Genomic DNA, 12,585 nt, shown 5'->3' on the forward strand with positions numbered 1-12,585 from the left:
GGGGTTTTCAGGGTCCTGGGTCTTTTCTCTCAGGCCAATGGAGACACCTTCTCGGGACAACGTTAAAGACAAACGCTGAGAAAAAAGAATAAAGACCATTAATTATAAAACAGCTCTATATAATATATTACTTCTCTGAAATGTTTCTGGAGCACATTAGACCTTGATACGACATCTACTCACCTGGAAATCTGTATAGTTCAGTAGTTGGTGTATTATCAGGCCAAGGAATCCAGTCCACTCGGCCACCATGCCTGTCCTGGTGTAGATCTGCAGAAGACAGAATAGAGGATTAGTGCCTGGCGGTACTCACCAGGGACTCTATATGGAGTGAGATGGTAAGATGGAGGTGAGATAGGAGCTTTTATATTACTGTTACACGGGAAAGATGTAGATTATACAAGACGGTGAAAAGTTGCATGAACTCACCTCTTCACATCGGCCAGTACATGGAAGAAGCTGAAAGTAGCCGATGGTCATACACACAGAAACTGGAAGGACGAGTTAAGGACAAGTAACAGAATTAATTCTATTATTATAGTGTTTCCTATACTGTGATGTCTGATCTGTGCTACAATGGGGTCAAAGGAAGCGAATAATCTTAGTTGCCAACAGTCCCAAATTTGCCAAAATGTTTCCAAATTTTCAGAGACAATCTCTCTGTAAATTTGGGTTGTCCTGGGCCGAAAAATGGGTGGGGCTTAGTTTAACTCCACCAATGAGTGAGCGTGACCTGACAATTTAAGGGGGTGGGTAGCTTGACCCAAATTTACTAACGGCAGTAATGATGGTAAGTACGTATGTGTAAGTGTATCCAGCACACAACATGGCACTGTACCAGTCAGCTATAAGAGGATACAGGTCAGCAGGCCCACAATGGGCACCAAGGTTGATGCCAATCTAATGTGGCATAGGCGGCGACTGCTGAAGGATTTCTTGTACAGGCATACAGCTTGACCTAGGTTGTAAACGGCACAAAAGAAAAATGCCGGTCCTGCGCCGATCCTGTGGACTGTAGGACTGATCCTCATCTAGAACAAAAGCAGAGGAATAAATGTCATCAATATGGACGTCATGAAGATCTGAGAATACAGAACAGCAGAGGCCGCAGGTGGTGTAATTATACAGGGGCAGTAATACATAAGAATAGTCACCAGGGCGCGTCATTGTATTTATACACATCTCTTGACTTCAAGCGATGTCCCCTCTGTATTACTAGTCCTGAGACCTCTGTATATAAACCTACCGAAACTATGGCGGTCACAATGGTCCCAATGCAGCCCATCCATGCAACGACATAGAGGATTCTCTGGCAGATGATATGTCGCCTCTCTGATTGTTCAGACCGGATGATCATGAACCGGTACATGATGGAAGCGTTGCCAGCTCCTGAAATAGACAATACATGGGATCAGCCGGGAACGTCCATAGACACTTGTGATAACCTCCAGGACTCAGTGATTATTATAATCTCCAGTGATGGCCGCCGCTCAGCAGTGAATAGTGATTAGGGAGATAACGTCATCACTGAGCCCTGGAGCCGCTGATCTCCTCATGATGTTGTCTCTCTAAATCCACTTACCAAAAAGGGCAGATATTAAGAAGACCACTGTAAAGACCACCGATTCGGGGAATATTCGTCCCGTGTCACTGAGAAAGAAAGCAAAATATTGGGTGTTATTAGGACACAAACGGCAGCAGGATTGCGTCATGTCTTCTAATAGCAGAGGAGACTTTATTTCCTTCCATTGTAATCATCCTCCATAATATGATCTAATGTCCAGACACAAATAGAAGACAAACAACAATGGGGAAGATATTATGGAGCCGTTGCTCATAGCAACCAGTGAGATTGCAACTCTAAAAAATTATTAAGAAAGAGACATTTTCTACAAAAAGTTGCTTTTTGCACTCTTAAGCCATTTCCAAAAAGTGGGTGTGGTTTAGGTGGGTTTAGCAGGAGGGGGCGGGCCTCTGCAAACTGGCAAATTTCCACCTGAAATAGTTGGTGCAATTTTAATTTTAATTTTTTTTTGTGCATGGGGGTCAGAGATGCTCCTAATTTATTATGAGGCTTGTGCATCTCACTCCAGTGCAGATTAGATGAGGGCCGGGGCATGAAACCTCAGTCTTCATAGATTCCCCCACCCCCAAATGTGATGTTTTCTATACTAACAATTATTAGATGGAGCTTATTAATAATCCACTAATAATAATGTAATAACTTTCCAGGAATAAACTGATAATACGGTAATAACAGTAATAATACTACAGAGGAATCCCGCCCCGTCCCCTCTTACCTGATGTAAGGATATTTTACATGGCCTGGGATGACAGTCAAGGCAATCAGGGCACAGATGCCCAATAGCGTCCATATGACCCAGAGGAAAAGCAAGAATGCCAAACCCCGGATCTCCATGGCGCAAAGTCAATTATTCGCTAAGCGAAAGCAAGGATTTGCTAAGCAAAAGCACAAGCCGATCTGTCTCTCTCTATATCCAGAGAAAATCTGGCTGAGATAATGTCAGGCAGTGGTTTTCTAAGGCTCAGAACTCGGTGATGTCACTAGCTTCTGTGACATCATCACACATTCTGCAATCTTATTGGTCCTCGCTAGTTTATTTCATTTCATTGGTTCTCCCTTCATTGTGACATTATCTTATATACTTGAATCTGATTGGTCCTCAGTAGCTTCTGCGATGTGATTGGTGCTTCAACCTCCATACATGCCTGGATCTGATTGGTCCTCCGTATTTTTGAAATTTATGCATATGTTGCTGAGATGTTACTGGCTTTTCAAGTCTACTGAATAGAGAAGAAATTCTACTTTTATACATGTGTACCATATCACAACAGAATGAGTAAAACTGGGTTATGGACCCTGCACCCATGTGAGCCCCTCTGCCTACAATGTGTAGGGAATGAAGGGGCCATGAAAGGTGTCTCTTCTGCTGACCGTTTCAGGAGAGAAGATATCACCTCTCACTGCTCTGCGCTCCTATCCAAATTATTCCTGCTTGTAAACTTAAAAATTGAGTTTTATAGACGTTTTTGGTCAATTATTGATAATGCAATTCCAAAATTATATGGCGTATCCATTTATAGTAGTTGTCTCACACTAGTTGCCCTGTAATACTTTTGCAGCAGTGGACGCAGCAGAGTATATGGTTTCATAGTCATGTACTTTGCAGTAATGTTAATGTAATCCATTGACAAGACAGGTCAGTCCGAGTCAGAGTTACAGGGACGCTCTGATTTGTCTAGTAGAAGGGGTCTTGAGCAGAAGTCCCCATCTATGATGTTCAGATATGGCATATGGGTAGTGCTGTCCCAATGAGCCCACACTGGAGATACACCCATGATCTTCGGCTCCTGTCTCGTCTTTGCTACAGAATGATTTTGACGTTATTTGGTAATGAAATGGATACACCTGGATACAGTTGCCCCACATGGATTAAACGAGGAACTCACGTTCACTGGCTTTCATTATACCTGATATGGGTCTTATCCCTCACGGTGGGGCCATCAACTATTCTTTCATCCTGATATTGGGGTGTATCAAATACAGTATGCTGGGAACACAGGTACAGCAAGAATCTATACCATATCGGTCAACCTTGCTGTGTGCCATTAGAGCACCAACAGTGGGGGTAAATTAGGGGGTCTCTGCTTTGTGTGGATGCATCCACTCCCATAGCGTGCTGTCCAGGTATTGCATTGAGGCGGGCATCTGCCATACATTGTGGCACATACTGGACACTGGGCAACCATTATTTCATGGGGGCTTAAGGTGGGGACGGCAGCCAGTATAAGGATCATATGGGGCTTTCGTCTATCACCATAATTGGTATTTCATTATCATTAAATTCTGTATTTTCATTAACTTTATAATGTTATTTCTTTACAGGTCTTTTTCACTTCTTTATTCTCACTCACCGTCTTATACGCACGGTTCGGGCACTTCTGTATCCACCATTCTTTTCACTTCCACATCAGTGGTCTTTTTAATTTGTGTTCACTTAATCACTCTCTTTTTTCTCCCTTCCCTGCAGGTCCTCCATAAGTGTTGGATCTCATATTAGGGTCATCCATTATCATGCACGTATATTGTATAATGATTATGTGTATTTTAGTTCACTTTCATCAACGTTTACGTCTTTGTAGAGTTATATATTGTCATCACTGGCAACGTCATTAATTTAGGTGATTTGATGCATATGCTCTATATGTGTATATATGGTTTTATATGTGCCAATATCATACATAATATATCTCTAGGTCTTTTTCCATGCATTACATGCATGAATTGATATATATACATTTTTTGCATATATGTATATATGTTTGCTTGCCCATCTATGCACTTATTGTGATGCATTTGCTGTATTATTTTGTATGTATATATTAATGTCTGTCGATGCACCCACTCATCATATTATTGGGGCACACTATATTTTTACCTGAGTGTGCCTAATGTTATCTGCCCCAGGTGCATGTAGAGACAGCTACATGACTGATCTGTGTCCCATTAAGTATCATTATAGTACAGTATTACTATCCCTCTGGGTCTGCTCTCTCTGTTCCCTCTAGTATGCTGCTGTGACTTTGATGCCTCTGTGCGTATGCTGGACGCATCGTGCGCTCCACTATTCATAGTGGGGCGCGCTATGCGTTCCACCATGCGTTCCACAGCGGCACCTCACTTCCGGTCACGCGATCACCTACTTCCGGTTCGGGAGTATCGCCTCCACTGCCCACTAGCCAGTTTGATATTGCCTCTGTGACCCCAAAGTGCTGCATTATGTAACGTATATTCAACATATCAATGCCCCCGCTTCCTTTTTTGCTATATGGTTGTACTTTGGCTGGTGGAACGCATATGCGTTCCACCAGCCGATCATGTGACTTCCACGTTTCCGGTTTGACTGGAATTGGATATGCACACACACGGATTACAGCCTTTTCTGCTACACAGGTGATTGTGATTACACCTTACTCAACACCCTATATTAGGTGACATTTCAACATACAGCTCTTCACCCTGAGGAAGCCGGATTGCTCCGGCGATACGCGTTGGGCGCTTGTCATGTTTCCATGTCCACTGCACCAGCTGGCTATGTAGGTTTGGCTCTTGATATTTGACCTCATGTCGGTCTGTCTTTATCCTCATTTCTAGTGGCCTTACCTTACCTTTCATTTGCTCTATGGGATTTATTGTATTGCTTTACATGCTGGTTAATAACGCATACACACATATGTGGTAACTCAGTGGACCTGTGTGTGTCGGTTACATACATTTTATTGCATACCGCACTTTGTTCTATATTGTATACAATTTTTTAATGCGTGTCTGTTGTTGTTGTGTCCAATAAACTTTATATATATTTTTACATTTCTTTATGGTCGGATGTGCATTTATGGGGTGGATCTTTTTGACTCATTCTTGGGTCAGGTCATTTGTCATATGCAGTTACACCACCCTTTGCACTCCTTGAAGTATTTGGTGTGCCCCCTGTCTCTTTAAATTGGTAATGAAATGGCAAATATGAAATTTTCCTTTTTTTGATTGATTGCAAAGGGAATTGAGGACAAATTGGAGAACCGTGGATTGTTGTGCAAAACAATGAAGACCTCCTTGGGGCTCATCTCCATACAGGGGGTCCAGCCATAGCCTAGCTCTATACACATACAGATACAGATTGCTGGAGGACACAGATGAAAATGATTTGTTACAAACATTACAGATGGACAAGTGCAACCCCGGGTCTCCCCCATCTGAATCTGCTGAAGATGGTCCCATAGTCTTATACTAATTTTATGTTTCATCATAGACTTTTCATATCAACAGTAGAATAGGCCAATATGTCTAAAGCGTACCTGTTATATTAGATGTGCATGTGAATATATTGTAATATACACAATTGTAATATAGATTTTTTGAGGACACTGACATTTTCCTGAATACTTGTAAAATAATTCAGAGGCTCACCCTTCCTACACTATGGATAAATTGAAGGTTCTCTACCAAATAGCCTGCCCACTGCCAACTAGTGTACAATAGAAATTATAAATTGATTAATAGACACACCTCCACCTGGACTATTAGTATCAACCAATTATATAGTTAAAATATTTTATTATACAATATAACAATTACAAATGGTACCAGAAGGGCCCTTTCTGAATTAGTAAAAGACAATAAAAAATAATATAAAGAAATGAAAAACATAAAAAATGATGTACTTATTGTTATCCCCCTATTAATTGTAGGACAATGTATCAATCTCTTGCCTTGATGATAGATATTAGATATAAAGTGCTGTCAAAAAAGGTATTAGATATAGTCCCAATATGGATGTTCCATTAGTAAAATACACCTTGTGGGATTTAAGGGTTATAGCAGTGTATCTTATATTGTTTTAACGAGTTTTGAAATGTTACAAAGGAGGAAATCCAGAACTTAATTATGGCCACTGAGGAAGGAGCTAGAACTTAAATTCCAGTTCAATGCACAGCCTTGTGGGTTTCAGACCTTCTAATCTCCTTCTCACTGGAAAATTCTGGTAGCTAAGTTGCTTCCTTGGTTCTCAGAAACAGAGGTTCTCTGAACTTAGGCCTAGCTCTGAGTAGCTTGCACGTGTAGGTTTTACTGTTCCTCAACCAAAAGTAGACTTGGACTAATCAGGGGAGTGGATCCAGGTCCATCACCCTGGAAATTTGACACAGTGAGCCATTTTACTGCATATTCCTGGGAGGAAGTTGGGTGGAGGGCTTGCCCTGATTGGCTTACAGGCTTGCAGACAGCCTGGATCAGCCAATCAGTGGGCAGCAGGCAGGGAAATGCCTGTCAAGAAAAAAAATGGGGGGTTAGTCAGCACATCTAAATGTGCAGGTTGCGGGGGCGTGTCCGGACGCTGACGGTGATGGCTGCCTGAAGGAGCTGCTCCTGCCTGCACCGCGAATTACTGGCCAGCGACACATCTCTCCTGGATCATATGGGAAAGAAAGTGGCTCCAAAAAAGACCCCTATCCCTCCCCGATCCCCCTCACCTACTAGAACCCTTGAACAGTGCTGGGATTGCACTCCGGGTCCGGCGCTTCCACCGCACAGCACCAAGGCACAGAGGGCCTCCCGCCATTCCTCCCTCCCCCTGCCGGATTCCCACGCCCTGCCCAGGGAGAAGGACACAGTGCTACTTACCCCTGCAGGATCTCTTCAGGGAACCGGATCGCCATCTGCAGTGTCCACACGCGGATCCTCTGACCTGGGGCTCTCACCGGCCGCCCCGGACTTTCGGCCTGCTGCTGCTGGAAGGAGGGATCCGGCCATGATGTCTCCTGGACCCACTTCTCAGGGGGCGACTGCAAGTAAAGGTACTTTGGCTACTAGGGGACGGGATATTAACCCAGGGGACGCTGCATCTAGCCTTCCTGGGACCCCCCTGCTTGAGCCCTTGCGAAATAAGCAGCTCCCAGCCCCACCATTGCTGGACCAGGGGGACAGCAGCTCTCCTCTCCCTTCTGACATCTGGGCCAGATCCCCAAGCCCTCCAACACTTGCCCTTATGGACCCCCCATCCCTGCCTGAACCTCCACAGCCATGGGCGAGCTATTTTAACCGTTTTCCTACAAAAGAGGACTTTCGGGTTCTTATTTCTGAAGTTACGGAAGCCTGCAGAGCTGAAATTGCGGCAGTGGACCGGGTTGACTCCCTGGAAAATGCCCATGACGATACCAGGCAATATATTTCTACTCTTCATGAATCCATTTCTGCCCAAACGGCGGTACTCAGGGGCATGGGATGGCATTTAGAGGACTTGGATAATCGAGGGCGCTGGAATAACATCCAAGTACGGGGTCTTCCGTAGGCTACCGGTGACGAAGATCTCTTTGCTACGCTGGAAGCCATTTTTAACATGATCCTGGGGCAACCATCCTCGCACAAGATCAAATTGGACGGGGCTCATAGAGCACTCAAGCCTAAGGGATCTGCTACACGTCCTAGGGACGTAATTTGTTGTGTCCACGATTTTGCCCTTAAAGAATCCATCATGGCTAAGGCGAGATCCCTACGCAACTTTGACTTTGATGGCGCTCCAGTTCAATTGTTTCCTGACCTATCCTGGTTCACATTCCAGAAAAGGAGACATCTTCAGCCTCTCCTCACATTACTAGTGATGAGCGGCAGGGGTCATATTCGAATTCGCAATATTTCGCGAATATTTTGTAGAATATTCGTTGAATATTTGCAAATTTGAATATTCGTTATATTCTACGATTTTTTTTACTCGAAAAATCGGCAAGGTAATGATCGTGTAATATGCGAATTTTCATCATGCGAATTTTAGTAATGCGAATCTTAGTAATTTTTTAATTTTTATTGCGATTTTTTTCAACTTACAACTGTTAGACAAAGAAGATTATAGCACTATATTAGCTAAATTGCTCTATATTTGTTTTGTTTTTTTCGAATATTTGCTATATTGCTATAACTTTGTTTTTTCGAATATTCATAATATTCTAAAACAAGAATATATAGCAATATAGTGAATATTCGAAAAAAAAAACTAATTTAGAGCAATTTAGCTAATATAGTGCTATAATCTTTTTTTTATAGTTGTAATTTTTTTCCAATCTGAACTTCAGATGAGAAAAAAATTACAACTATTAGACAAAGAAGATGATAGCACTATATTAGCTAAATTGCTCTAAATTAGTTTTTTTTTCGAATATTCACTATATTGCTATATATTCTTGTTTTAGAATATTACGAATATTCTAAAAAACAAAGTTATACCAATATAGCAAATATTCAGAAAAAAACAGAATATAGAGCAATTTAGCTAATATAGTGCTATCATCTTCTTTGTCTAATAGTTGTAAGTTGAAAAAAATCGCAATAAAAATTTGAAAACTCGCAAACAACACTACTCCTAAAGTCAAATATACTGCAGCCTTCTCATTGGCCCACAAGCTAGAAGCAGGGAGGGATCATGTGTACTGATTTAAAAAAATATCGAATATTCGAAATTACGAATATATATCACTATATTCGAAATATTCGCGAATTATCGAAGTACCTATATTCGCGATAAAAATTTGAAATTCGAATATTCGTGATCAACACTAGTCTTCATCTGGCAACTCCCTTGTAAAAGGCTGCTCTACCATCCAGAATGAGTTTTCTTTGCTTCCTCAGAGGCAGGTGGTTTAGGCACCGTATTGTGCTGGCTGCTCCAATAACTCCCAGTGCTGCTTGGCTTACTTCTCTCACTCACTCTACTCTTCTCTCTCTCACTAAACTCTAGACTGACTCTCACTAACTGAGCATCAACCCCTTTTAGAGGGGAAGGACGAGCAGTCCCATTTAGCAACTCTTGCTATGGGAACTCTATTTACAGCCTTCAAGAGGAAAATACACATGACAGTGCAAAATATACATTTGCAGACATTAACCCCTTAATACAGTGGGCATGGGCCTACTGCACTACATGCTATCCTGTTTATATCACAACTTCAATAATTCTGGGCAGGACAATTACTCATAAATTGTATTTTGTGCCTTATCTCTGCTTACATTACAGCCACCATTAACCATGTACAATTGTTTTGGATTCCGTCAGGACTTAAAGGGATTTTCTGGGCTCCAGATAGGTCATCAACATTCAAAGTGCTGCTTCCAGCAGCTGCAGGGAATAGTTGATTTATGGGAGTGCAGTGTGCTGGATCTCCACCGATATGATTTCGATGAGCCATCCTGAGGATAGGTAATCAATCACTATGTCCTGGAAAACCCCTTTAACTGTATATTCTGGGGGTCATTTACTAAGCGATATACACCAGTCTTCTGGCGCATATCTGTTGCAGATTGCGGTGCAGATAACCTTTTCCCTTTTCAGATCTAAAAAAGGGGGCATGGGCTGCCAGGACTGTCTCATTTATAATTTTCTATGCCTGTTTTAAGCATAGAAAATATTCTAAATCTACACCAGCAAGGAATCTGGCATAAATTTAGATCAGCGGTGGATATCACCGAAGTTATGGAGAGGTCGGCGCAGGAGTCCAAAATGCCGGTCTTAATAAATGACCCCCTCTGTTCTTAAATCCTGACAGACTCTAATATAATTCTGCCAACAACGTATGGTATAGAAAATTTTTGTAGGAGTGTAGCTGAGGGTGCCAACATGTATCTCTGCTTTGGCCATGCTCATCATTTTTAAGAGGTGGGACCCGCACCTATCAGACATTGGGGGCATATCTTAGAGATATGCCCCAATGTCCAAGATGGGGATACACCTTTCATGATGGTGACATGGAGGTCACTTCTGAGTCTGTCACTGAGCCTTGGAGACAGGAGTTACATTATTCCTCTTGCTTTTTTCCTTTTCCTTTCTTTTTTTTCTTTTCTTTTTCAGTCTCTTTTTATTAAAGGGGTTGTCTCACTTCAGAAAGTTGCATTTATCATGTAGAGAAAGTTAATACAAGACACTTACTAATGTATTGTTATTATCAATATTGCTTCCCCTGCTGGCTGGATTAATTTTTCTTTCACATTATACACTGCTCGTTTGCATGGTTACAGACCACCCTGCACTCCATCAGTGGTGGTCGTGCTTGTACACTATAGGAAAAAGCATCAGCCTCTATGGTGGCCAGGACCATGGCAGCGCATATAGGCTAGTGCTTTTTCCTATAGTGTGCAAGCACGACCACCACTGATGGATTGCAGGGTGGTCTGTAACCATGGAAACGAGCCGTGTATAATGTGATAGAAAAATGAATCCAGCCAGCAAAGGAATGAATATGGACAATCACAATACAATAGTAAGTGTCTTGTATTGACTTTCTCTACATGATAAATGCCACTTACTGAAGTGAGACGACCCCTTTAAACATTGCATTAAAAAAACAATGGAGGCACACAAAGTAAAGAATAACATTTTCCAGTACATAAATGAAATGTGTTACATTTTGAACCAATTTTATTGAAAATCTTCATATACTTCAGGGGTATTGTGAGAGTACTATATAACTCTGGGATTCTAACTAAATGCAACAATTTTTGACTCCATACCCAGATCATGTCCTAAACTCTTGTGGGGTGCTGTCATTATCTCAAGAACATGTTCGGGTATAAAGTGAATATCAGGATAGGCAGGAAAGGAAGTTGGTAGGGGTTGGGTATCACAATGCCCAACTCTCTCACAATGTAAAAGACCAAAGTGCAGTGGCGGAATCTGAACCCAGAGAAATCTTTCAATGGTGTCCTCTTCATCTTAGTGGGGCGCCTTCTTTTTACCTAAGAAGAGAAAACAAAACCCCACAATGCCCTACAGCAGATAGTTAAGAGAGTCTCCAGTAGTTTGGTAGTATATAGTATCCCCATCACCAATAGTCTAGTGGTATATAGTATCCCAGTGGCGTACACACAATCCATGGGGCCCCGATGCAAAACTAATCCATGGGGCCCCCTCCCCATCGCCACCCGTCCATCCCAACCTGCCACCACCTCCACCCCCCCCCCCCCCCACTACTGCTTTATAGTGCTCACTGACAGGGTCATACTGCGCCCAGATAAATGCTGCTATATAGTGCCCACTGACAGGGTCATACTGCACCCAGATAAATACTGCTACATAGAGCCCACTGACAGGGTCATACTGCGCCCAGATAAATGCTGCTATATAGTGCCCACTGACAGGGTCATACTGCGCCCAGATAAATACTGCTATATAGTGCTCACTGACAGGGTCATACTGCGCCCAGATAAATGCTGCTATATAGTGCCCACTGACAGGGTCTTACTGCGCCCAGATAAATACTACTATATAGTTCCCACTGATAGGGTAATACTGTGCCCAGATAAATACTGCTACATAGAGCCCACTGACAGGGTAAGGCCTCATGCACACGACCGTTGTGTGCACCCGTGGCCGTTGTGCCGTTTTCAGTTTTTTTTCGCCATTCCCATTGACTTTCAATGGGTCCGTGGAAAAATCGGAAAATGCACCGTTTTGCAGCCGCATCCGTGATCCGTGTTTCCTGGCCGTGAAAAAAATATGACCTGCCCTATTTTTTTCACGGCCAACGGTTCACGGACCCATTCAAGTCAATGGGTCCGTGAAAGAACACGGATGCACACAAGATTGGCATCCGTGTCCGTGATCCGTGGCCGTAGGTTAGTTTTTATACAGACGGATCCGAAGATCCGTCTGCATAAAAGCTTTTTCATAGCTGAGTTTTCACTTCCTGAAAACTCAGAACCGACAGTATATTCTAACACAGAGGCGTTCCCATGGTGATGGGGACGCTTCAGGTTAGAATATACTAACAGAACTGTGTACATGACTGCCCCCTGCTGCCTGGCAGGTGCTGCCAGGCAGCAGGGGGCAGCCCCCCCCCCCCCCTGTAGTTAACACATTGGTGGCCAGTGTGGCCGGCCCCCCCCTCCCTCCCCTGTAGTTAACTCATTGGTGGCCAGTGCGGCCGGCCCCCCTCCCTCCCCTGTAGTTAACTCGTTGGTGGCCAGTGGGCCTTCTCCCCTCCCTCCCCCTCCTAATTAAAATCTCCCCCCTATCATTGGTG

General features: G+C 43.0%; 1 protein-coding gene across 1 annotated transcript; it reads right to left on the reverse strand.

Annotated features, from left to right (window-relative positions):
- Positions 1-375: 375 nt before the first annotated feature.
- LOC121002569 (DNA damage-regulated autophagy modulator protein 1-like) lies at positions 376-1,712 on the reverse strand. The gene is made up of 4 exons (XM_040434011.1): positions 1,583-1,712; positions 1,247-1,389; positions 860-1,031; positions 376-491 (listed from the first exon to the last, which is right to left on the reverse strand). The coding sequence occupies exons 1-4, from the start codon at positions 1,710-1,712 to the stop codon at positions 376-378; spliced, it is 561 nt and encodes a 186-aa protein (XP_040289945.1).
- Positions 1,713-12,585: the final 10,873 nt, after the last annotated feature.

Source organism: Bufo bufo, chromosome 5 (genome assembly GCF_905171765.1).
Source record: "Bufo bufo chromosome 5, aBufBuf1.1, whole genome shotgun sequence".
In the NCBI taxonomy this organism is placed as follows: domain Eukaryota; kingdom Metazoa; phylum Chordata; class Amphibia; order Anura; family Bufonidae; genus Bufo; species Bufo bufo.